Source organism: Chaetura pelagica, unplaced genomic scaffold (genome assembly GCF_000747805.2).
Source record: "Chaetura pelagica isolate M959 unplaced genomic scaffold, ChaPel_1.0 scaffold3, whole genome shotgun sequence".
Lineage (NCBI taxonomy): Eukaryota > Metazoa > Chordata > Aves > Apodiformes > Apodidae > Chaetura > Chaetura pelagica.
The window spans coordinates 3,566,532-3,593,654 of record NW_009952974.1 but is presented as its reverse complement, the minus strand read 5'-3'; the positions used below and the strand labels follow the sequence as shown (position 1 = coordinate 3,593,654).

At 35.5% G+C, this 27,123-nt stretch overlaps 1 protein-coding gene across 1 annotated transcript in view; it reads left to right on the top strand.

Annotated features, from left to right (window-relative positions):
• The window catches only part of PTPN4 (protein tyrosine phosphatase, non-receptor type 4 (megakaryocyte)), a 71,154-nt gene that overhangs the window by 14,235 nt on the left and 29,796 nt on the right, over positions 1 to 27,123 (top strand). Inside the window, exons 3-12 of the mRNA XM_009996045.1 lie at positions 349 to 456; positions 2,537 to 2,579; positions 2,677 to 2,755; positions 7,095 to 7,139; positions 7,388 to 7,440; positions 9,644 to 9,764; positions 10,879 to 10,966; positions 12,059 to 12,147; positions 17,462 to 17,525; positions 23,372 to 23,544. Coding sequence (XP_009994347.1) covers positions 349 to 456; positions 2,537 to 2,579; positions 2,677 to 2,755; positions 7,095 to 7,139; positions 7,388 to 7,440; positions 9,644 to 9,764; positions 10,879 to 10,966; positions 12,059 to 12,147; positions 17,462 to 17,525; positions 23,372 to 23,544 — 863 coding nt within the window. The remainder of the gene's footprint in view (positions 1 to 348; positions 457 to 2,536; positions 2,580 to 2,676; positions 2,756 to 7,094; positions 7,140 to 7,387; positions 7,441 to 9,643; positions 9,765 to 10,878; positions 10,967 to 12,058; positions 12,148 to 17,461; positions 17,526 to 23,371; positions 23,545 to 27,123) is intronic.

The following is a 27,123-nucleotide window of genomic DNA, read 5'->3' as shown; positions in this document are numbered from 1 at the left end:
GTTAATTTTATCAAAAATTGAAATCCCAGCCTTTTTTTTTTTTTTTTCCCAGTACTCCTTTTAAAACCAAAATTTGATTACTGAATAGCTTTCAGGAATTATCTAAGTATCTGAGAAATGAAAAATTATTGTTGTCAGAAAATGATGAAGAAAAATAATTCCTTATGTATATTTCAAAAAGAGAGATAATGTTTGTTAAAAATAGTGGTTCTGGGATATGCTTAGTGATATTTAACGTTTAGACTGCTAGGGCATATCTGAAAGAAGGTATGGGCTCTGCCTGCCTGAAGTCTGTGTGTCTGATTATGTATTTGTTCATGAAACAATAACTGTATTTCTCCTCTGCAGAAACATGACCAGGGACAAGTTCTATTGGATGTAGTCTTCAAGCATCTCGATTTGACAGAGAGAGATTACTTTGGTTTACAGTTGGCTGATGAATCTACTGATAACCCTGTAAGTTGACTCTGTTTTATAAATACAGTTTTATAAATAATAATCACTTTCATCACTGTGCTCTGTTACTGTAAAGAGAAGTAAATAGAAACCATTACAATATTGCAACGTCTTCTCCAACTGTGTCATTTGAGTGAGTCAGTGTCACCTTATTATTACTATAAAACTAAATGTTAATAGTTGCAAGTTTGGAGTAAAATGTTGAGATCTCTGATTATGAAGTAGTAACCTTAAAAGGATATTGCTTGGTTTATTATATCTGTTTCTAGACTGCATGATTATTGTCAGCTGGGGTAAGAAATAGTACTTCTTTGCAGAGGAAGAGAGAATAGAGAAATTACTCTCTGAGGGGCTTGGGTTAGAAATTTCATGGATCCCCAAATCTACCTGCCTCTCAGACTTACGGGGATGTAAATGGGATAATATGTTTTGTTAGCAGCATGTTGATTCATGAAGTTCTAGTACTTTTGCATAAATCCTGTCCACTTAGGCTTCTTTACAGTATTAAGTGGTTTAAACCACTGTAGTTTTCCAGAGAGAAAGTAACTTTTTGTTTTTGGTTCCATTGGTATCACTTGAAAGCATGGATACTGCCTGTTAAATATGGTTAAGAAAAAGTTAACTGTTCTGTATTTTGAGCTATACTAGTACCTACCAAACTGATCTTGTCCAACTGAAGGAAATAGAAAGGCAAGCTCTTTTGCCAGGCATTTCAATTTCAAGTTTTCTGGATTAACTCTAATCTCAAACAGTGCTTCCCCCAAGAAAAAAAAATATCAGAGGATTATTAGTCAGATCTGTGTATTTATGAGGTATATTAGATCATAACCTGTTGATTAAAGATTTGGGTGTCTTCTTGAGTATCTTTCATCATATTTTGAAAGATTCTTATATAAAATTAATATATTCCTGTCTGGAGAGCTCTTCTTAAGCATTTACATTTATTCTTTTAAGAGTTAATTGATCCTGTGTGAGGCTTTTTTAAAAATAATCACACTCTTTAAAATGTATCAGTGTTTTTAGTTCCTCTTAAGTCATCTACTAAAAGGATGCAGCATTTGGATGTAGTAATAATTTTTTGTTAGTCCCAATGAATAAAATGACTCAGAACTAACTTCAGATCCATAGTATGTGTCAGAGTGCTCAGGTTACTTCTGTGTGATGGCTTCCTCTTCCCTCACATGGAAAAAATAAAAAGCCCTGTGATAAATGTGAAGTAGTTACCTGCTGTACAGGGTTAGGTCTCTAGCACTTCGTAGGAGCTGCAGCCATAGAACCATTTCTTGAGGCTTGTGGGCTTGCGTGGCAAGGCGGGATGAGGAATCAAGCAGCATTTGTAACAAAGATAAACATAGAAGTTAGCTGAACTATGTGCAGAGTCTGCTGGGTTTCTGGTGGGCAGTGGTTTAAACAACTGGCAGGGCTTTCCATAGAACCATACTTCCCTCTGAAGTGTGCAGTGTTGGTTATTATGAAGATTGTCTCGACAGCAGCATTCTCCCAAAGAGATGATCAAAATGGGGTGCTGTTCTACAGTCCTTATTCCAGGAGGCTGATTGCTGGGTTTCTAAGATACCAATTAGGAATTTACCAGAGGTGATGCTCAGGCTGACAATTTGAAGAGAATCTGTGAGGCAGTAGGATCACTCCCTGAACGTGTCACACCGGAAAAATGCACTGGAACTAGTTAAAGCAAATTCTGAGTTTGATAAATTAGCTTGCTTTTTAGCTGCCACAGTTAGTTCACCTTAGATAATCAGTTTAAAGACTAGCTGAAGATTGTTAACCATGCCATAACTGAGTTCTAACCTCTCTCAGGCTCACATGAGAATCATAGGACCAAGTCTTACTCAAATTAGCACTATGGGCAACAGCTGGACAACGGTTTAATCTCAGGGAAGGACCAACAATGGCAAGCATTGATAGTTTTGTTGTCTTTCTAGAATCAGTAAGAAGGTTTTGTATGACAGCAAGACATTTTAATAAAAGACCAAGTAAAAAGAAGGCAACTTGATATATAAGGCTATAATTTGTACTTTTTTGTTACTCTAAAGTTGGTGTTACAATTTGTCTTTTTCAGAGGTGGTTGGATCCAAACAAACCTATCAGGAAACAATTAAAAAGTGAGTACATGTATGTATTTGGGCAATTCATACATTATTATTCTGCTCTTTTTCCAGAGTACTCTGATTAATTAGAAATAACTTTTCTTGACTGTAGGAGGATCACCTCACAGTTTAAACTTCAGAGTGAAGTTTTTTGTAGGTGACCCAAACAAGCTCCAAGAAGAATATACAAGGTAGGTGTACTTCTATTATCAATGAAACATTTTTCTAGTAGGCCTATTTTTAAAGGGAAAATTATCCATAATTTTTCAAGGCATAACATGGAAATTCTCTTTAAAATATTTTTTGTGTCATATGTTCAGGCTTCTAATTTTTGCCTAAGAATTACAGATATGAACTATGCAGTTGCACCGAATCAGTATAACAAAAAGCCTCTGTGAATAAATTTACAAATTTGTATGCAAAGTGAAGTAACTACATGAAGAAAATACTACCAAGTAGAAAGAGAAAAGGGGAAATAGAGAAGAGAGGAAAAACTTTATATCACTATTCACCAATGAGTGCAAATTTAGTTTTTTCCTTATTTGTGTTCCTCTTTGTGACTGAAAAATTCCTGAGCTTTCTGCATTTTTTTTTCTTGATTCCCACTCCACCACCCTCCCCAGTTTTCTGCTTGCCACTAATAAGATTAATCTCTGTTTGTATAGTTGTAGTCCTAGCTTGAAACTTTTTTTGATAGCAGTGTGTTGGAAGTCTGTTGAAGAAAATGCTCAGTGTGAATCAAGATAGGAGGTTTGTGAGTTGCAATTAGTCCCTGAAGAAGTACCTCAAATTTTCAGTATTCTTAATTAAGTTCTGGTCGTCTACTTAAGTGGCCTGATTTGACAGATTGGGATTTTTGGATGTCAGCCATTCAGAAAACGGGTCAGACCCATTCAAAAAACAAGATCTAAATTATTAAGCATAGCTTTAGAAATGTACTAAACTGTGAAAAATTGAGTTCACATTTGCTCATAATTTCCTTTGGTGATTTTTTTTTTGTATTTTGGACAAAATTTTACACACAGCTATACAGACAGAATTTACTAAAATGAATCCCAGAGATCCTAGATCAGGCTTTGTTTTATTAAAATATTTACTCTGAAAAGAACCTGGCAATTTACTGTATCTGAATAATGACAAATATATTATTTGAATTAAAGGAGAATATGTAATACTCCTAAGGAGATGGAAGAAAAAGTAAAAGTTGATCAATATGAAATAAACAGTAAAGAGAGAAAAGTTTACATATTAGGTTGTAAATATAAAGCTATAAATACAGCATCCTTTTAGATGAGAAATAATGTATGATTCCTGTATCTAGGTCAGCTCTGCTTTTTTGCTAATAGGTCTAATTGCCCCTGAGAGAACTTGTTTATATTTGTAATTACTATAAAGATGTTATTGATGGGATTTTCTGGAGTGAGGTAAGGATTCATAAGTATGGGGTCCTTTCAAGTAATCAATATTTTTCACTTCAAAAAAAAAAAAAAGAAACAAAATTCTGACAGTTTTTATAAATTTCATTAAAATAGAAGAATGAGTCAACATGTGAGGCAGTACAAATACATGTCAGGGAAAGGTTCAGTGCAAGCTTATGTCTTAGACCTCTGAGAAGTGGTGTGGGGGGGTCAGGGTGTGAATGCCTCAGGTCAGGAAAGGTCAGTGGGAACTCAGCTTGTGTTGGAGAGTTCAGCTTTAGGAACTTGTCTTGTTAGGAAATGGAGCTTCATTAGTTCAGCTCAGGGCAGAAGGACTTGCTTATTAAGTTGCCTTCAGTTAACAATAACTTTGTCTTACCCTTTTCTAGATACAGAAATATAAGGACGATGAAAACATGGCAATGCAATGCCACCTTCACCTGTTTCAACTGACTTTGTTGTGCAGGCTTTTTCACATCTACATCTCTAATGCTTCTGTTGATTTCCCATTTTGCTCAATAATATACAAAGCTTTCACACTAACAAGCAATTACCTTCAGTTTGCTGAAAACAGTGGGCAGAAAATCAACTCTGCTTGCTGTTCCTTAATCATGAGGTCCCTTAAGTACCATGAAATTACACCAAAAAAGTAAAATGAAATCAAGGTGCAGCTGCGCATAGAGAATGTTTTTGACCTACATTTTTGCAGCCATAAATGTTAACAGAAAAAGCAGGAAAAATTAAGTTGTTCAGTTTTTGTGAATAGGTGCTCAAATTAAGCATGTTGAAGGATATTCTTTATTACATAGGTTTAATTTGTCATTTATTGCTTTTTTAAACAGCTAAAGAAATTCTGCTTTTTCTGTGTCTTTTTCTGTTTTTAAGATTTTAAGGTGTAAAATTAAAAAATATTTTGGGATCTTTAAGGGCTGGCTAATGTCTTAGTTTTATCTTCTTGAGGTCAATACCTGTAAACTAATCTTCTTGCCATTCTGGTCAGTTAAAGAACTTTGGGGTTTTGTAGGAGTTGAGAACACAAGCTGATATTTTTGCTTATCAGTTTGGAAGTGTTTTGCCTTGTTTCATTTCAAGTGTGAAATGTTTTACCTTGCTACTATACTTGGCTTGTAAGGGATTAGATTTCTGTGTGTATTTGTAAATGTTTGTGGAAGTCTTAAAGTGGTAGTTAATCCACTTTCTGAAAATTGCACAGTTCATAGAATCACAGAATCATGGAGTTGTCAGAGTCAGAAGGCACCTCTAGAGACCATCTAATCCAACTTCCCTGCTTATAGCAGGATCCCCTAGAGCACCATTACCCAGGACTGCATTCAGACAGGTCTTGAATATCTCCAGAGGAGACTCCACAACCTCCCTGGGCAGCCTGTTCCAGTGCTCTGTCACCTTCGTAGTAAAGAAGTTCTTCCTCATACTTAAATGGAACTTTCTCACTTCCAGTTAGTGCCTGTTGGCCCTTGTCCTGTCACTGGGAACTGCTGAAAAGAGTGTGGCTCCATCCTCCTTGCATCCACCCATTAGATACTTGTTGGCATTAATAAGGTCTCCCCTCAGCCTTCTCTTCTCCAGGCTAAAGAGTCCCAGCTCTCAGTCTTTCCTAATATGAGAGGGATCATAGAATGGTTTGAACTGGAAAGGACCTTAAAGATCATTTAGTTCCAACCACCCTGCAGGGACACCTCTTCCTAGATAAATTATGAGAATGAGAGTTATGAGAACAATAATGAGAAGTCGTATTATGTGTAATGAAGTGATACATTTTGGTTTTAATTTTTTACTGCAGCTTAATATTTGGAAATATTTAATGTTTGGTTTCAGTCAATCTAGGTATTTTTGGTAAGTAATTTTGAGTGTTTGTGACTACACTTTTAAATCAGAACTACAAGAAGGAAACTAGGTTATTTTTTTTAAATAATAGTAATGTAGGATGTCCCAAAACAGAATAAATTTATAAGAAAGCAGGAATTATGTTTAAATTTTCCACTTAGTGGAAAATTAAATTTTTAATTAAAAAAGCATAAGAGGGTTCTACAGCTGCTTTTATGTCCTTTTAGAAGGGGGTTTTGCTGAAAGTTCAAGCTTGTGCTGACATCCTGCCATCTTGGTACATCTTGGTTTTTATCCCACTTCAGTGTTTGTGTTAATGGAGGTTTATAGCAGGCATTTTTTGCCACTTGTCATAAACATTTATGCTTCTTTGAAGTTGTCCAAAACCTGAATATGAAATGTGAAATATGAAGGAAATAGATGAAATGAATGAAAGATTCATTCTGAGACATAAAGTATTTGGCCTTTGTTGGAGAAACAAGGGAAGTAATTTAAAGGGAAATCTGTTTGCAGTTTCAGGTTCATTGGGGTTTTTAAGTAATGGAGTTTCTGCTGCCACTCTTTGGTGGAAAATAGTTCTTGTTTTAAAGTGTTGATCTGTTCCTTTTGCTGTTTCCATCTCCTCCCTGATTTGAAGGAGGGGGCATAGGAAGACTAGCTACATTTCTAAAACAAGCTCTTCTCATGTCATAATGAAAGAAAACTTAAAAAGTTAAAGGGAAGTCAGTTGGAAGGTGTTTGACATAATAGAATCCACAACTTTTATTTAAGAATGTAACTGCGTAATACCAAGAGTAATTAATTTAAATGAAAACAGAGTAATATCAAATATTCAATGAGAATAAATGAATTTTATCTACCTGGAGCAAAAATAATTCTTATTAAGGTAACAATATACACAGATGCAAACTTCGGCTTTTTGTTGCCATATTGAATAGTTCCTTTGTTCACATTCATTCTATCGTGAAAGCACTTGATCGGTTTTTAAACTTAAAGTTCAACATAAATACTGGAAAATAAAGCGGGTAGAATGTGATCTTTGCAGCCTTTGAGTGAAATATGTTCTGTGACTTCATAGCCTGTAACTAGTTTAATTTAAGAAGTTGCATTATTTTACTAATCACAGTGTAATTTCTTTTCCATTAGAGTTTAAAAAATAGCATGCAAAAGGTAAAGATTTAGTTTTGCACTAACTGAAAGAAAAATGTGTTAAATTGATGAAAATTATTAAATAATTATATTTTTAATTATAGTTTTTTTTTAAAAGGTACCAGTATTTTTTGCAACTTAAACAGGACATTCTTACTGGAAGGTAAGACCGTTTTGTTGTGCTAAACATTAAATTCAACTTTGGTTGATAAAAAGTTAATGGTGAGGGATTTTACCTGAAAAAAACCAAACATATTTAGAATAAATTACTGTTTGTGCAAGTAGAAGTGTTTATAATAATCTGTCCAATTTTTTCATAGACTGTGAAAGATTAGGCTTTTCAAAATAACCAAATTTCATATGAAATATATAATTTTATTTGTTTCTCATTTTAAAAACAAAACTAAACAGATTGCCCTGTCCTTATAATACTGCTGCTCTTCTGGCTTCCTATGCTGTTCAATGTAAGTATAATTAGTATCCATGTACATCTTAGTACTGAAATACATAAAAATAGTATAGATTAGTATCTAAAGAATGTAGTTTTCTATAGCATTAAATTGTGATGTTTGTGGACATGATTCTGCTATTCTCAGGTTTAAGGAATTACAGCTGGTTGGTATTTCTTCCCAAGCAGGTTTTGCTGAATTAGATATGAAAAAAATATTGGTAGTGCTCTCTGCTTTCCTTCTTTAAACCCATGAAGTTAAAAAAGTCACCAAAACAACCTTCTTGTATTTCGTTATATTCTGAAGTGTGGCTTAATTTTTGTCTTGAGAATGATACTAAAGGAGTTTTGTAGGCACCTAAATATACTATACACTAAACCTTCAAATAGATGTGGAAAAGGGAATTATGGTCATATCTGGCCAAGAAGTTCTATAGCAGTGTTGTGAATTTTAAGTCATCCATTGAATAGATAAGTCTTGAATATAGATTTAGTTCTCTTCCTCTCCTTGTTTTCCTTCATAAACTCAAATTGTTCAGTGAAGAAAAAAAAACAACCAACAACCCGAAACACAACCACCAGCCAACTAAGAGACTGCTCAGCACTTAGTTCTTCAAATTTGTGATCAACAGAAATTCAATTTATAAATAACTGATATATCCATCTATATTCAAGTGTTTTGCTACTGTTAAAGATACTTATATCTACATTTAGTATCATGTATACTTGGTATGTATCAGAGAAATAGTGTCCGTGTTAATGTTTTCAGGGGAAAAAACATACAGAAGTGTGAATATGATGTTTTATTATATATGACCACGAATAAGTCGTCATCTTTCTCCAGACCAGGGAATAGAGCAAATGCTCTTAAACAGACCTCCCAAACTCTAGCTATTTGGAAATAGATCTGTACTGCAAGTGCTGCCATGCCTTGGGGATTTGCTTTAGAAGAGATCAAGTATTAGATAATGAAGCAGGCAGTATGAAAAGTTTATCACATTCTCAGCATATGAGAATGCAATATGTTTATTTTTCAAATATTGTAGAATTGGTGGGTATCCACAGTGTATTGTAGTGAAATTTATATGTGAGATCCCTCTGCCCTGAAGTTACTCAGTGTCTTATTTTCTGTGCATGCCTGTTACTAAACCCTCCCTGAGTTTCGCTCTTGGGGTTCATTATAAATACAGGTAAATAAATGGCAGACCTAGATGTTGCAGTCCTGTATTCTATGCAGGGGATTTTAGCAAGGCATGCACTCTTTGAGAAAACCTGGCACATTATTCAATTTCTAAATTACTGAAAATGGGATCTGTTTCTGATTATATGAGTACCCCAGACTATTTTTCTCCTTCCCTTCCCTTTCTTAACCTCTCACTCTGTGGATGCCTTCATCCCTGTTGTCAGTTCCTCCATGTCCCATTAAAGTGTCAGTGGACCTGCCCAAGACCCTGTGTCACGCTGGGTTTCTGTGAACTTTCCAGTTTTCCCTTTATGTTAGTTATCCTCACTGTACATCTGTTACATGGATTGCAGATACTCATATCTGAATTTTTTATTGTTGCTAGAAAGCCTTAAAGCCTGTATTTTTAGCAAATGTTTTTTTGTATTTTTTTTATTCTTACAATAATGTTTTTCAATTTTTTTCTATTATTTTAATAAAGTCTTAGGAGCTATGTAGATGCACTTTTCAGTAGTTTTAAGTAAAGTACTTTCACTGTAGATGTATGTATGCATCTTTTTTTACATACATACAATTGAACGTACAAAATAATATTTTCCTAATGCTTATAAATATATCTTGGTACAGAATGAGTTGGTGGGATTTGCACATCTTAATGAAGAAATAGCAGTTGTAGTGTTAAAGGTATATATATTGTGTAATTATAAGCAAAGAATAAATCAAATATCATTAAGTAAATTTTTTAGTGCTAGACATTATTACAGCATTTATGAAATAATTTGTGTATTAAAATCTAAATACTTTATAAGCTTCCTTCGTAAACACCTGCTCAAAGCTCTTGTAAAATTATCTCCACAGTATTAATTCAGAATGTCACTGTTTGTTGAAGAAGGAAAAGGGTAGTTCAAATGCCTTTTCTATTTTTGTTTGCTGTAGATCATAAAGTATGTGGGAGCAGATTCTTGTGAATTTGGGGGCATTGCACGATGCCAAGTACATCAGTGATAAACAATAACTTCTCTTTTTAATATTTTAGCCGAGCTGGGAGACTACAACCATTCAGAAAACTTGCCAGGCTACCTCTCAGACTATTCTTTCATCCCTAGCCAGCCTCAAGACTTTGAAAAAGAAATAGCAAAATTACATCAGCAGCACATGTAAGGATTTACAGCAGAAGATATTGACTGACTTTGTCAAATCCTGACTGCTGGTGCTGTGCTATTATATATAAAAATGAATATTTTGTCTTATAAGGTTAATGAGGGGTTTTTTGTTGTTGGGTTTTTTTTGTGGTGTGTTTTATTTTTTAAGAGTATGTTTAATTCAATTTTTTGTGGATTGTCTGTATAAGTACCATTGATACTCTGATATAATACCTTTGACAGAATGACAAGGAAAATAAGTGTAACAGTGAACATGTTAAAGACACACTGAAAATAGTACTTGTGTGTATTGCATAGGATATTAACTGAGCAGGATTAGACTATCTTTGAGGTTTTTTTCAGTCTTTGAGAATGCTCTGTGCATAAAGGCTTTGTTTTCATGGTGCTTCCACCAGTAAACAAGAGTTACTTTAGAAGTAATAAAGTCCTTTTCTTTGATATGTCTGCTCTTTCCTGTGTGCAAGTGTGTGACCTTTTACTAAAGAGGAAAAGGCAATGAAGCAATGGAAAAAAAAATTATATATTTTTCTTCAGTGTGTAACATTATGATACTTTTTCCAGTGATGGTTCCTTGGTGTTTTAGAACTCAAGTGTTTTTTGTTAAATTTTGTAAAATGTAAGCTCTGTTTACAAAACGTTTGTTTAACTGGGGTGTGTTGTTGTCTTTAGAAACTACTGTTACATTGCAGTCAATGGATTAGCAAATTCTTTTAGGTAGGTTAAAGAAATTCAAGTGAACTGATGGTAATTTAAACTATAAGGGTGAATCTTGGAGAGAAATTGCTGTTATCAATACAAAATACAGGACTGCAGAAGTAATTTCTACAGAGCCCCACAGACATTTAAATGATGCAGTACAGCAGAAATAAAATGTTTGCATTTGCAAGCTGCATTATGGGCTCTTGTTAAGACTTAGTCCAGACAGAAGCATAAGTTGTTTCCTGTTAACATTTTTGGGTTACGGTCTGTTTATGGTGAGAAAGGAAATTCAGATCTCAGGGTGGAGGTAGAGGCTGTAAAATGAATGCCAGTATTCTTTTTTAATTCTCTAGGGAGTCTGATATGGGGGTTATACTAGAAAGTTGCTGATTCAGCTTCTTTCTTTCAGAGGGTTGTCTCCAGCAGAAGCGGAGTTCAGTTATCTCAATACAGCACGTACCTTAGAACTTTATGGAGTTGAATTGCACTATGCAAGGGTAAGCTTGGATGAACTACTGTTGCAATGTCAAATGGATTCCTTTGAGATCTATGGAAAAATATTTCTTTCCAGTGAGCCTTTTTGGCTGCTGCTTACAAGAGAAAAAACTTACTATCTTACTGGGAGCTTAATTGTGATTTACCAATTTCAGTAGTCACTATTTAGCAGTGAAGGTATTTATTTGCTTAAATTTGGGCTTAGTTATACGTGTTTTGTTGAGGATGAGCTTCATTTGCCTGAATGTCAGTTCAGTTTGCCATTGGTATATAAGAAAAATCTACTTGTTCAATATGCTTTTGATAATTAACGATCTGTCGACTTTGAAAAATACTTAATTTGGTTCCCATTAGAACTAAATAATGAATCATTATCATTATGTAATATAAACTGTTAATATAAAGTGAGCATACTATGGTTGGATATAACGTCAGTTTTATCTGGTAAAATAAGTAGCTTGAGGTCTTGACTAAAGCAAACTTAACCTGTCAGTACAGTGCTACCATTTCTGCAAAGCCTCTGAATAGAATTATTTTTAGTAACTAAGGCACTTCTCCTACTCCCTAAGGTTAGAGAAACTAATGCCCCACTTCGGTGTTGCACTCAGAATGAGAGATCTATCAGGAGATATCAGGAAGTGTGTTATTTAAATATGCTTGCAATATTGTTTGTTTTAGCATCTCCTCTCTGTTCTGAGATTGCAGTTTCCCTTCAGGTAGGAATCTCAGTTACTGGTTGCTTTTAGTGTAGCAAACGTCAGGCCAGTCTGTTAGTGTTGTTATTCATAATAAACTGATTTAATACTCTGTATTACATATTTCTTTCAAGTTGGTGGAAGACAGAAGATCTAACTTAAGAAATTAAAATTCTGTGGTAACTTACAAAGAACTCAGAGCAAACATTCAGGCTTGTCCTAAATGAGAATGAGTAATTTAATTCTTACTTGTCATATTAAAATACATTTCCTTCCATGTTGATTGAGATCTATTTTACTATGGTATTTGTGTATTTAAAGAGAGATGAGAATGAATATATATAAAGTTTCAAAGATATTTATATTGTTCTTCAAGTAATTTTCTCTTTTTTTTTAAAGGATCAGAGTAACAATGAAATAATGATTGGAGTGATGTCAGGTGGAATACTAATTTTTAAGAACAGAGTACGAATTAACACCTTCCAGTGGTAAGAACAGCTGTTTAAGTTGATTATTCTTAATTTTAGCTCCTGTTCTTATGTATTTATGTAAGAAGGAGAAGATGGAAGACAAATCCTGTTCTGCAGTGTAACTTCTATAGCGCTTCATAAAAATACTCAATAACTGCTGTAGTGCTCTACAGAAGTTATGTCATCACTTCCAATGCTTTTTTTTAATTAAGTTCCCTCAAAAGTATTTTTTCCTTGGTTTCCTTTGCCTGCTGCCACTTCGACAGCCTTACTTACTACATATGTTGTTGAGTATGCTATAACAGCATTCTGAGTGGGCAAAGTCAGCCATTTAAAATTATCGTAACAGACATTAGTTTACCAAGTACAAAAGCTGTTCCCTCTGGAAAAAGGATGAAAAGTTTAGCATTTTAATTTGCTACTGGTTTTGCATTTCTGTTGCTACCAATGTGTGTGCTTGGTCAGCGCTGCACTGGACTTGTCTAAAGTTCTTGACTGGTCTGTTATCTCCATATAAACAGATTAAATTGATTACCACAATTGAAACAGGAAAAACCTTTCAGCTCAAACTGAAAATTGAAGTACTAGGTTTTTTCTTGTCAGCACAGGGTAGGATACATGACATATCCGTGACGTGTTTTCGCTTAGGAAGTTTCTTTGCAGAGTTTCAATCTTTCCTGTAACTCAGTGAATTTTGGAGCCATTTTGGTTTTCTGTGCTAAGCTTAGTCTCAAGTTTTGTTGTAGGATATTTCCTACTCTGTGGTTTACCATGTTGAGGAACAGCATGAATGGTCAAATGTTAGTAGGTTTCCAGAAAGAAGGAAAAAGCTGAAGCTATGACATGAGTTACCCACCACCAGATAAAATTGAACATGGTAAAATTTTCCCTGTAAGCACTCAAAGAAAAGTAAGCCTGAGGCAAATACAAAGCATGTGAATTTCCAGTTTCCATGATAAGTTGGGTAAATTAAAACTGGATCTTGGAATGATAAGTGTAGAAATAGTGTGCTAGTCAGTCAGACCTGCCTTTATAATAGTGATGTTCTAAGAAAGGTATCCTTCATCTGGTTAGTTTTGAAGTGTTAGAGCCATTTCAGGCTTAAAGCTGCTTAATAAATGTAAAGCTATAATAAGCAGGAAGGTTTTCTTTCAGACTGCTTTTACTGCTGTTATTTTTGGGAAAACAGTAATAGTAGAAATAGGCTCTATAAAACGCACTGGTAAATTACTGAGTATGTACAAAATAAGTTATAATTAAGCTGTGTATCCCTACTGGAAGCTAGAGGTTTCTGTGAGCTCTGCTTCATATTATTTGCATGCCAGGGATGGTGATCTAAATTCTTAGTGTGGTTTTTGTGTGTGTGTAATTACCTACACAGTTCTTCTTTGTATTCAATGGTATCAGCTGACATCAGAGATATTAATTTATTCCTGTGAAGACTATAGTGCTGACATAATTGGTCTTTACAAAAAGAAAAAACAAACCACCCTCACTCTCTATCCATTCTATTACAGAGTTTTCATTTTTGCTGGAAGAATCTGAAGTATCAGTTCTCACAATATAGCTCAAAAGCAGGCCTGTAGGCCCATTACCTTCCTTTTTATCCACAGTCATGCAGCTGCTCCAGTGACACCAGTACTGATACTTTTTCTTCCTGTTTTCATGTATTGTTGATGCTGTACAACTGGAGCTGTGTAATGTCTTTCTAGTGCTTTATGGCTCCAGTGGGTGTTTAGATATCTCTTTTTCAGTACTCCTGAAATGAGTTTTGAGAGAAGTGAGAGCACATATATGGAAATAACTAAAGGTTTTAACTGTATTGCTCAGAGAAGAAATGAGAAAAATCTTTGCCCTCTTCCTCCTGTTTTGATCTTATATCTAAATTGCATATTATTAACCTTACAGTCATGTCAAGAAATTAAACAGGAGGGAGACAAGGCAGGAGTAAAGCAAAACAAAGTAGACCGCCTTTTATCCTTTGTGTCCTAACTTGATCTTCCTGTACTGTGGGTAATTCCTCTTTTTCCCAAACTGTGTTCCCAGGCATAGAAACCTGGGATCCAGGGAGTAGATCTTGCCCTTTAAGACTAAAGGAGAAGAGCTTAGAGAACCTCAGCTTTTCCTTTGTTACTAGATCACCTGTGAATACACACTTCTCTCTCATTGACTTTGAGTCAATGCCTCCCTGGAAACCTTTGTTGCCTTTCACAGCCATTGCCAGTTGCACCTGCAGTTGTGCTTAGATTTCCTGATTTTATCTCTGAATGCCTAGGTAGTTCCTCCTTGGTCATTTGATCCTTCTTCCACATCCCATATGCTCCCTATTGTGTTTGAACTCAGTCAGCAGTTTTGAATTTGTCTAAATTGGCCCCCTCCCATGCTTGCACTTTTCTAGCTTTTTAGGATGGTTCTGTGTTGAGAAGATGGTCCTTTTGAGATTGACCACCTCTCTTAAGTTCCTGTCACCCAAAAGGAAGTTTTCAAGGGATTTTGCCTGCCAGAGCTTTGAGCAAGCTGGAGCTTCTTCTGAGCTCAAGGGTTGTTTAGTCTGTTGCGTCCCTCCTCACTTCCCTCATCTTTAGCTTCACCATCTTAGAGCTGCTGGAGTCAAGATTGTCTTGAGCTACATAATCAGAACAAACCTTCCTTGTTCATGAGTTGTGCTACCATGAGCATCTTCGTAACTTGGTCAATAAATTTGCTGAATTACCTGTGTTCTGCCTTAACCTTTCTGACAAGGGCTGGGGTGATGAAGTCCTTATTGAGAACCATGGCTTGATATAATGAGATTACTTCCACATGTTTTAGTACTGTACTCACTTCAGACTAGGATTTTTATATATCTCTTTGTTTAAACAGATGAATCTTATTATTTAGGTTGTCTGAGATGACTGGAAGATCACACCAGGGAAATTAGTATTGATGCCTGCCTGTTATTACCCCTTTTCCATGGATAGGCACCGTTGCCGACAGCCAGGGAAAGGAAACAGGCAGACATGGTTTTTCCTTTGGCTAACTGTGGATATTCTTAGTTAATGAGTAGCAGGGTATTAGCAGTGCATATGAACTCTCTGCATTTTTCAAAAATAATTGAGATTCAGCTCTGAGTCATTTCTTTGTACTTGAGTGAAAACACTTAGCCAATAAGGTCTAACTTAACTCCTAATGTTACCATTTTGAGTCTATTACAAATGGTTTCAGGCTTAGATGACAGCTGACTGTACTTTGCCTAATTATTGGGTGAGATTAAAAAAACTGTGTATAGGTTTATTATTCTCCTTGAGTCTTTAAGTCACCAAAGTAGTCATTTCTTTAGCAGAAGAGAGAGTGAAATGAGTAAAAGGTAATATAATGTTTTATAAAATAACTTTTATTTTCAGATTTTCTGTCGGCATGCTAAGCAAATGTGTGTGCAGTTCAGTTTTTAGAAGAGGTATATGGTAAACTGTTCTTTTAATTGCCCTGTACCCCAAAATTTTTGAAGGTTAACTGCAGCCCTAAATAGTCTAATGAAACTTTTTCCATATCCAGACTGCTATAATCAGCAGTGCCTATACCATCCAGCAAATTTATGACCCATTCCTATTTATTCCCAAGCAATTGTTCATCACAGAAAGCTAGAAGAAAATTCTGCATTGCCATTGGAATAATTTTATTTCAGTAGATAAGTTGGAGCCGCTTTCATAGTTTCTAATCCTTGAGCATCTAACTTCAATAGCAATAATCAATTAAGAATTGGAAAAAAACCCAAACCATGCTGCATTTCTAAATTATTTTTTTTAACTAATGGCAAAGCTAGGAAATAAAAAATAAATGGGAAAATATTTAAATAAGCATAATTTTTAAAGGCTAATAGTCACAGACTCCCTTTATGTTATTGGAGATAAAAACTCTCTCAACAAATTAGGAAATCCAAGTTCAGTTGCTTCTCTCTAGAATCCTCTGGAGAAAAAAATCTCCATTTGACTTGGTTAAGCAAAGAATTTCTATATACAGATATCCAAGTGACATGTCTGTTAATGTTTTCTTCTCATCCCTCCTAGTCTAGAGATGTTCTTATTCAACAAGGTCATTAATGTGCAAGTAGTAATTCAGTAATTACTGAGGTCCTTGGTATTTTTCATGAACAAGTTTATCTCACAAATTGTAGCACTGTCTTCAGTGACATGTTTGTTTTGTTTTGGGGATTTTTTTTCTTTGCAGCTTTATCTAGCCAGTATAATAACTTGAAATGCAGGGACCAACAAAAATGGCAACTGAGATGAGTAAGGGCGCTCCATATGAACAGGCTGTGTAAAAGGTTGATTGTAACCCCTGAAGAGTTTGCTGTGTCATTTCCTGCAAGTGAAGTGTGTGATCTAGATTCTCTTTTGCTTGCAATTTCATGACCCTTCTCAGCAAAGTCTCCTTTGAGTGAGGTGGCATTTGAATTCAGCATTCTGCAGTTTTGCAGTATCATCAGTTGTTTCTTTTCAAAGTCAAAGAAGTTACTATGTTATTGTTGTTACAATTGTAACCTTGATTTTCTTTTCTTGACCAAATAATACTCCTGTATGTTTAAGAAAGGATGTGCACTATCCTAATACTGTATTTATTTGAAACAGTTGCGTTGCAAATACAGCCTGGCTTTTCTTTAGCATAACTAGCATTGCAGTGACCATCCAAAATTGTCTGGTATTACTGTCAGCATCTTATCTATTTGTCGAAAGCCTGCAACACACAAAAGATATGTAGTCTTTTTTTTTCCCTGTTGTGATATTTTAAATGTTTTTTTACTCTTTCTTGTGTGATGGTTTTTATGTTGATTTCACTTTTTAACTTCATAAATAACAAGATTGCAAGTCCTTATCTCTGTGCTTATATCTCAGCTATTTTACAAAAAAAAAAATCTGATTATCTTTGAAGACATGTAATAACATAGGGAAAGAAAATCTTTCAGGAATCAGGTGAAGCTCAAAGTATTTTTTACTACTCTGATGATTAATGAAAGTGATCTTTGAAAAGTGAACATCTGGTTGGAATGACCTGGGTATAGAATAGCTCTTTGGAACTGAGAAAATATACTTAAATTAGCAACTGCCTTGGGTTTAAGATGGAAAACATGGAACTTATTTCCAAGGGAATTTGATAGATTACTTAAATACACAGCTCATAAATTTCAGGTTACAAAAGCTATTTTATATACTCTCTGATATTTTTTGTCTGTGGAAATTTCATGAAAGTGAAATCTATTCTATCTTAAAGTCTATTTTTAATAGGTTTCTTTAAGCCTTTAACCTTATTTCTGTGTATTAAGTGTTTAATTGTTGTGGTTTTATTTTTCATTTAGGTTGAAGATTGTAAAAATTTCTTTTAAGTGCAAACAGTTTTTTATTCAACTTAGGAAAGAATTGGTGAGTACTGTCTTAAATTTCATCCTAAAAAATGAGAGCAATGAAATTTCTCCATACTACACGTCTGCAATATACTGACTGATCCTATGTTTACTCTTGCCTTTATCTGCAATTAAAAGTCCAGTTTCACCAACATTCTGGCTATTTCAGTTGTCACATGGGCCACTGCAATGCTTTGTAAGCCTTTTTTCTTTTGATTTGCCTTCTATTTTACATACATTTAGTTTTACATTTGTATGCAGGAAACATAAGTTGCTTGTGCAAAATGAATGTTGAAAAGGTTGAAAGTAAATCAATATTAAATTTAAATTTCATAAGAAACCAAATTAAAATTAAAGGCAGGGCTTAATGCTGCTTCAGTTATAAATGTGCTTGTAAGTAAATGTTTGATTAAAACATGCTGATTTGTATTATTCAGATTTGGTAATACAAGTCAGCTTTATTCTATTTCAACAGAAGAGATAAGAATCTTTTTGCAGTTCTAAATTACATACTGTAGTGTTTTATGCATTCTTCTAAATTTTTTGAAGAAAAAGTTGAAGCTCTCAAGTTTCACTGCTTGTGTGTGTGTGAAGCACCACAGCACCACTGTGCGTTTAATTCTGCAAGAAGCTAAATGTTCCATGCCTCCAAGAGATCAATCTGAACCCATCACAGATGCATCACTAGGGAAAGATGGAGGAATTAATTAAAAATAGGACTATGTGATTAACTCATCAGATTAGTTAAAAGGTTTTGTACCATTCTTAGAGCTGAAAGGGTTTTAAGACCTGAAATGCAGTTATTGACTTAATTAAAAAGATGGATTCTAGGCAGAAAGGCATCCTGAGTATTATAGGACTAGTCCAGATTTAGCGAGGAGGAAACTCCAGTTATGTCAGGTGACTAGTACTAGGACTGAAAACGGGAGTCAAACTGTATCTGAAAAGCTGATCCTTTAAAATGAGGCCCAGGGGTTTGCAGTTTTCACAGATAGAACTATCTGACCACATGCAGACACTATTGTGTATTAATTGACAGAAGAATTTTAACCTGTGAGGTTGGAGCAGCCGTGAGTAGCTAACAGCTCAGAAATTAGATACCAGCAGATAGACAATTTTGGAGTTGTATTTAGATCTGAGATGAGAATTTGGATTTTTATTGGGAATCCAGATGCAATGGTTTTCTAAATCAGAATTTGAGGAAAAAGCTGTAGTAGCAGAGTTCAAAACTTTGAAGGCTGAGATACCTGGATATAAAACTGGATTAGGTGCTTGAGTGTTTTCTGCAGAAATTCTGCATAAAATTGAAAGTAATATAAATGTAGCTTTCTAATCTTGGTTTTCCTATTGCTTTTTAGCACTCTGCATATTTTCACTTGCACCAGAATGTAGTCTGTATAACTGATGTAATTTCCCTTTTGAAGCATCGTATCCAAGCCAACAAATTTAAAAGCTTCCTACTTTTTTTTTTAAGCTCTATATATCAGATGAAAACTGGTGGCAAGAACTTAATTTTCATTTATTCCAAAATCATGAATATCCTAAGATCAAAGCTCAAATTCGGCTTCCAAAGAAAGCATACTTTAATTTTTCAATCAAACCTCATATTAAAATTATTTCTAGATTTACTTTCCCTGAGTAGACTCGTAGTGTAAGATTAATCGCACCTGTGTTGAGCTTCAGTTAGGTTAAAGGAACACATTTCTTGTTTTATGACAGCTAGCTAAAGCTAAGCATTAGAATTACTCCATAGTAAAGAGATACATGCAAAGAGTGAAACATCTTGCATGAATGGAAGTATGTTTTAGGATGGATTAAATTGCTCTTTAGCAACTTTTGCTTTCTCTCGCATTAACATTAAAGGGAGCCTAAATGCCCCTTTTTAGGCAGCAGAAACTAGATGAAGTGACTTAGTGATTGCATTTTTGGTATATAAAGTATCTCCGGTCTAGTGCTTTGACTGTATACTTAAAAGCACTGATTTACTGTATGACACTGAAAATGCATTCATAGTATGCTGATGATGTGTTCAAAAGTTTTGTGTAAATATCAAACTAATTGTCCAGCTGAGTAACCATATTTATTCTGATGCAAAGCTGACATGCTATAGAATATTGAATTCCTGGCGATAAGTTTTCTGGCATTATTTTTTCCTGAACTGGTCTATGTATGCTTTTAAGTAGTCCTAAACAAGTATTTTTCAATGCTGATGCGTGTTGAGAGCTTTTAATTGCAACTGTCCTCAAAGTGATAATGTTTTATCTTTTAATCACTTAATAAATGTATTCCTTGACTTGGCACTGCTTGGAGGCATCAACATAAGTAAAAAATTACCTTCCTACTTTTAATAGATTATATCTGTGTTTAGGTAAATCACTTAAAAGAAGTCAGATGAAACAGTTTAATGCCAAAGTCATTTTCCACTGGTAGCATAATATAATATTGAGTGGAAGCGGGTTGTGTATTTTGACAGTTACATAGGTGGAGCGTGCACCCACTGCAGCAAATTTGCCTCTTTCCATTTTTTCTTTATAATTTTATAGGGGGGAAATAATGTTGTATGTATTGTTTCTTCATCTTACATTAGAAGTCCCCTGAGCCATAACTTCAATGACAGGTTTTTTACCATACTTCTGTTTATTCTGTTTGTTCTGTATGATGCTTCCCTTACATGCTTCCAAGCAATTTGAGAAGAAATCAGTAGTTTCATTTTTTTAAGTGTTTCCCTTTGCTTCTCTGTTTTTAGTTTCACCCTTGGCTCTTGTAACACCAATAGCATCAAACTGTTATTGCTGTCCAACATACTTTAGTGGTCTTGATTCTTTCACAGCCAAGTGAGTTGTTCTTCATGCTCTTTTTAGAGCCCAGACGTCCACTAAAAAGTTGCTTGAGTCTGTAACAAAACAATATCATAGGTTTTGTTCATGACCATGACCTTATTTCAGTGTGTGGCTGAAATTATTATTATTTTTTTAATTATAGGATATATATTTGAAGTTCATGCTTTGAATTTTTTCTTCTCACTGAATCTTAGAAAGAATTTGGTCTAGAATCACAAGGTGATAATGTGGGCTTATCTGCCCAAGTACATACTTGATTATAACTGACATTCCTTAGATGTCTAGTTGATTGTTGACTAAAACAATTAAAGTTTCTGCCACTGGGTTGTTGTGTGAAGAGCAGATACTGTTGTCACCGTCTGTATTGCATTTAAGCTTCCACAGGACTTTCGTCTACTATTTGAGGCATAACTTGAGGTTTTGGAGCATCTGCCAGCTAGCATATCTTTTTGTCTCTCACAGAGATAGGGGTAGGGAATTTTTGCTTTGTTCTAAGATTTGTCTTTGTGTAAGAGACTCACTAGAGAGTAAGTTTTTCAACCCAGTTTCTGTACTGAGCAGTGAGAGGTCTGTTCTGAAGTCCATGTTTCAAATGAGGAAAAGGTGGATTTAAATGAATGTCCCCAGCCAAAGTGAATGTTCAAGGACTGAGCTGTTGTGTGCAAGTGCAGCACCAGTATCTGTTCTGCTTCTTTTGGTTTGGTTTTTTTGTCCTTCTAAAAAAAGGAATCGCAAGCGTGACTTAGCCTTCACTTTGCCCTGTCCCTCTAGTGTTTCTTCTTGGATTCTATATGTAGCCTGCCACATAGTATGCATTTGTAAGGTTCTGATTTAAATTAACTTACACAGTGGTATTTGGTTTGCCTATGGTTTAATTCTCCACTCTTCCCCCCTGTCCATAGCAAGCTGACTGTTTTCTGCTCTTTGATAAGAACCATGGACATAATTAGTAAGACAGTAATTTGACAACAGAATCCAACTGTGACTCCCTGAGGTAGTCTTCTGACACTGTCTGAGCATACTTAAAACTCTGACATACCTGTATGTCATTATCATACCACAGAGCGTTCAGCACCTCCTGGGAGCCTTGTGCTATAGAAACATTCTCATAGGTTGCAGCAGAACTGTCTTGTTACTTGATATTCTGAAGTACCATGTACTTGGTTGAAGTACCATGGACGTTAAGAAACGTTGCCTGGGGTCTTAGGCTGAGCCCATATTGATTCAAGCCTGCTATTTTCAGGGAAAACAAGGGCAATCTTGTTCTAAATCCATAGAACCGGCGCATACACTCCAGAATCATGAGCAAAGATGAATTTCAAGTGCCTAATTAGCAACTGGATTTTGGAGGACCTGCAAGGGTGGATAGGGGGATGGGTGTGCTTAGGAGCCTAGACATGATACTCTTTACCTTGAAGATTGTTTCCTGGACCTAATTGAGATGAAAGATAGGAGAATTGGTTCTCTCCACACTGCAATGAAAGCCTTAAAAGCTATGAATAGAGCTATTGTTAAGGTACCTTTAAAGCTCTAACACACCAAGTTCCTGTGAAAGTGCTGTTTTGCATTACAATTAAGCTGATCTAGCTGCAACTCCTTCTCATCCTTCCATACCAGCTCCTCCTTCGTGCTTCATGCCTGATCTAGTGTTCAGATGGTGGCATGAGGATCATATCAGCTCGTTCGCTGGAAAGCAAACTAGGGGAAACAGCAATTGTTGTTTTTTTTTCCCCCAAGCCCATAATTGTAATGCTTTGAGCGATATAAAAATCATGACGATTGGCTTGTATAACTTGTCTATTCCTTTTTCCAACAGTCTAAAAGGCTGACAGACCATTAAAATTGCTACATCATGAGAACTTTTTGTTGAAATCCAGAATCTTACCTGGTTCATCCATTACTGGATCCAGATGAGGCAGCTCATAATTTTACGTAGTTGCTCTCTTACAGAGTAGTAATGTGTCTTTTTTATATTATTGTACATTTGCATTGTTGATAAAACCTTTTTTAACTGAATAGGTAATGGACTTAATTTTTGTTACCTTGTTTGTGACTTTGAATTTTTAAGTGCTTCCTGTAACATGTCTAGAAAACGCACGGGGCAGTGGCAATATTTGACAACTATTAAAAGTGTAGGTAATTTTTGTAAATTGCAGTGCTTTATCAAGTTTTAGTTACTTCCATGTATCATTTCTAGAATTTCATCAATACTGAAAATTTGCTGTTTACATTTTATGACCATTTTGTTCATCATGTGGCTGAAAAGAAATATTCTGTGTTGTAGTCATAGCAACTTCCCAGCTAGAAAATCGGGAGAAGAGTTGCAGGTCAATGTCCTGGTATCTCAGTAGAGCTAAAGATGAGCAGGCCAGCAAAAGCTTAACTTGGAAAAGGAGTTTACTGCTAAGTGAAAACAGTTAAGGTGTGCTAAATGTTGTGGAAGACTTAGTACTGTGAAGAGAAAGCAGAATGCTGATGTTTTCTAGCCTACAAAGGTTGCAATCAAGCTCCCTCAACAGGCAAAACAGCTTAGCTTGCTTTGCAGTTTTGTTCTCTTCTTTACCAGAAACCTAATTAGTAGTTTGGAAGTAAACATATCAGTAACTGTTCCCAATCTCTAATTGGCACATGTGCATGACGTCTTAACTGTAATAACCTGAAAACAGGGAGAGGGGTATGTTGCCTTTGAGTTCTTGAATCACAGGAAGTTTTAATGTAATTTAGGTCCTACCTTTTGCGACCTTTTCTGCCAATCTAGGCTCTCTTCAGTATCACTAAACAGATTATTAAGCTACAAGCAGGCTCAATTAAAAATAAATAAATGGCTATAAACTTAAAAATCCTTAAAAAAAATCTTAGGGGTATTTTAAAAGGGTTTATCATATGTAAAGTTAGTGTAAAATTAGAGAACTACTTGATAAAGCATAATTTTGGGGGAAAAAACCCCTACAAATCTAGCAGTAATCTTAATTTCAAAAGCGACTGGGAATAATTTTTACCTAAAATAAATTTTTCTCATTTTTAGCATGAATCTAGAGAAACGTTACTGGGATTCAATATGGTGAATTACCGAGCATGTAAGAATTTGTGGAAAGCTTGTGTAGAGCATCACACGTTCTTCCGTTTGGACAGACCACTCCCCCCTCAGAAGAACTTTTTTGCACATTATTTCACTTTGGGTTCCAAGTTCCGGTACTGGTAAGTGCTCATTTGAAATTTATGGGAAACAGGCAACTCATCAATAAACAGGGAATTATTTAGAATTTAGATTAAAAGGTGCCATAATTCAAGTAGCTTTTGAATCCTGCAACTGTTCCCCTCTCCCGTTGGCCTAAGTTTCTAATATTGTCAGTAATTTTCTAGGATAGCATGCGAACATAATGATTGTATTGTGGTTGTTATTGAGCTAGTACTCTGAGATAGCCTCCCAGGCTGCATTTTTTGCCTACTTACTTGCTGGGTTATATTTATCCTAAATGTCTCAGAACTTTCAAGTTTTGACCTTGTGTTACTTGAAAACTAATGCAGCTCAGATCTTGTGTGCAGTGACACCAACAAAGCAGACTTGTGAAGATCAAATAGAAACCAGTGAAAAGCAGCTTATACACGTAAATCCCACCTAAGCTATATGCATATAAATAGGAACTAGGTGAAGACAAAAGGCATATACATTTTGTACCAAAATCAGAAGTGTAGAATCTAAGGATGAAATTAAATCCATAACTTTTAAGGGTGAACTTAATAGGCAAAAAAGATTGGAGGTGCAGAGAATGATGGTGAAATAACTATAGTCCTCAGGTATAATTTATGTTCTAACCATGAAGTTGGTTGTGTTGTTTCTTAGTGGTTTATGCTTTTTATAAAAAGAAAAAATCTCAGTTAAGTAACTGAATCTCTGTAAGTAATGCAGAAAGCAAATGGCTTAAATTTTGCCTGAAGTGGAGAATAATGGAGCTACTACTAATCATCCATCTAGAATAGCAAGTGTCTGTGACATACAAAAGGAGATGATGAAAAGCTAGAAAATACAACAACAGGCTATTTTGGTTACAGTTGAGAATTGTATCAATGTATAAAGAGGAAAGTAATTCTGTGGTTCAATTTCTATACCATCTGTTTTTTTGACCAGTATTCACAGCATCCATTTGGGAAACAACATTCTGAACAGTGTTTGAGACTTGGTTCTATGTTGCTTTAGTGAATTTGGGGGAACATTTCCTGTAAAGCTTTTGAATTTGAATCGTTGGTAGTTACTGTTACAGAGTAGCTCTTTGATGATGACATTCAACTTATGTTAATGTATGATGAAAAGGAAAACTGCATAAAAATGGAGAAGGTCATAAAAGTTAATGAAGCAGCTATAAGGCTAGAATTTCTGCAAGTAGTTTGAAAGCTTGTTTGAGACAGCATAGTAGTAGTAACATGGCACACAAGGAGAGGTTAAAAGCACTGGGCTTGTTTAATCTGGTGAAGATGAAGCTAAGGGGGAGTTTAGTAGCAGGCCTAAAGCTAATGCAAGGCCAGTGTCAGAAATGATGGAGCCAAACTTGTGCTGGTAGTGACAGCTGATAAAATGAGGTCAACAGTCAAAAGATTCACCTTGAAGATTCTAGCTGGATATTATGAAAAGTTTTTGGGGTTTTCTTGTTTCTTTTGGGGGATAGTGCTTTACCGGAAGGAGTTACCCGGTGAGGTTGTAGGGTCTCTTTCAAAACTTGGCCAGTCAAAGCCATGGCCAGACATGACCTAGTGTTAGCAAGAGATAGGACTAAACTTCATGACAATATTTCTATGATAAAACAAATGAATAAAATAAAAATGTTCCAGGGCAGACAGAATTATATCCAGTTCTGAAAGAAATCAGACATGAAATTGTTGAATTATTAAATGTGATACATGATCTATTATTCTTTTTGGATTAAAATATTCTAATTTTTAAGCACATTTGGTTTTTGGTTTTGTGGGTTTTCCTTAAAAAAAAAAAAAAAGGTTCCAGAAAGGTTCAAGAAGACCACTGATGAGAAAAATACTACTTCAATACACTGTCCTTGGATTTTGAAAGTGGTTCATACAGTAGTCCTCAAAGAAACTCTCATTAGAGAAGTTAAATTCCAATAGAGTTTTGTTCTATATTAGCAACTTTTTAAACCAGATGGGGAAAAAAGTGTCACTTCTTCACAATGAAGGGAAGTTACCGCTGGAGTGATACAGGCTTTTGTAGTAAAGGCTGAAGTTGACTGTAGAGGGCTTTGATGAGATGTTGCAGTGAGGGGTGAGGAGGCCATAAAGCGGTAGATCAAGTTCAGTATCCAAAAATGCAAAATAATCTGCACAGGGAGAGAAAAGAGAAGGAACATCAATTTTAAATAAGCTTTTACTGTCTCGGAGCTTTGGAGTTTTCTGGAAATGTGAAATTAATTTTTACTAACTGGTAGAGAAAGGCAAATACAGTGTTAGAGTTATTGGAAAGGAGTAGAGGAAAATATAGACTGCTTACTGCTTGCCGGAATTAAAAATGTATAACCCCAGGAAGTTAGCAGGCAGCAGGCTTTAAAAGAGATTTTTTAAAATGTCAGCATTGCAGAGGTTAGCAGGCAGCTCTGTGCACAGCCTAGTCCAGTGCCCCTGTACAGAGTCCTCTGTAGCAGGTTGGCCTAAGACTGTGTCCAGCCAGATTTTAAACTCTCTAAGGATGGAGACTCTACACCATCTCTGAGTAATCTGATCCACTGTATGAGCACCTTCACAGTGAAGATTTCTTGTTTGTGGAGTTTTGGTTTTGTTGTTCCCCCCACCCCCTCCACTTCTCTTTAAGTAGGATAGCTCATGTTTCATTTTGTGCCCATTGCCTCTTGTCATGTCTCTGGGCTCCCTTGAGAAGAGTCTGGCTGTATTTTTTACTTCCCCTTCATTCCTCTGTCAGGCATTAATATGTGCTTATTATATCCCCCTGAGCCTTCTTTTCCTGAGGCTGAACTCTCTCAGCCTCTCCTCATACAGCAGATCCTTCAGACCCTTAATTGGTGGCCCTTTGCTTGAGCTGGGGAACACTGGAATTCAACACAGCACTCCAGGTGTGATCTTGCCAGTGTTGAGTAAACCTGCTTTCCAGCCAGTTGGCCCTCAGCCTGTACATGGGGTAATTCCTCTGCAGCCGTGGGTCTTTACATTTTCCTTCACTGAATTTTGTGAGATTCCAGTTGACCCGTTTCTCTAGTCTTCACACATGGAGTAGTTTTGTAATATGAATGTAAAAATAGCTAATTATTTTTTTTATTTCATGGTATAAATCAATTAATTTCATGGACAGAAGAGAGCAGAGTTTTAAGTATTGGTATCCTTTTAGGACGTGTATCTTGTGACTCTCTGACTAGGTCTGAAGTTATAAATGGGAAGGTGGCTGCAGGAGGGAGCTAGTATCTTGCCACCAGTTCTTAACTGCTGGTAAATGCTAAAAATAAGTTTTTTTTCAAAAACAGAAGTGAGGATATATTATAAAGGATCTTTGATTTGACACAAAACATCTGGTCTTATATGAAAAATCAGCAAGTTCCAAGATCTATTCTTGGTTTTGACAAATCACATGGAAGAATACAATCCTGATGTGCTTATCATCTAATTTCTGCATGATGTTTTGCTGAACTAAGAAATGGCTAAGTTATTAGCAAGTCAGGGAACAGTTCAGGAAGGGTATGGAGGAGATGCTGTAACTTTTGATTGTGGCTATAACAAGCAAAGATTAAGTGTTATCCTAAGATCCAAGCAGAAGACTCTTAC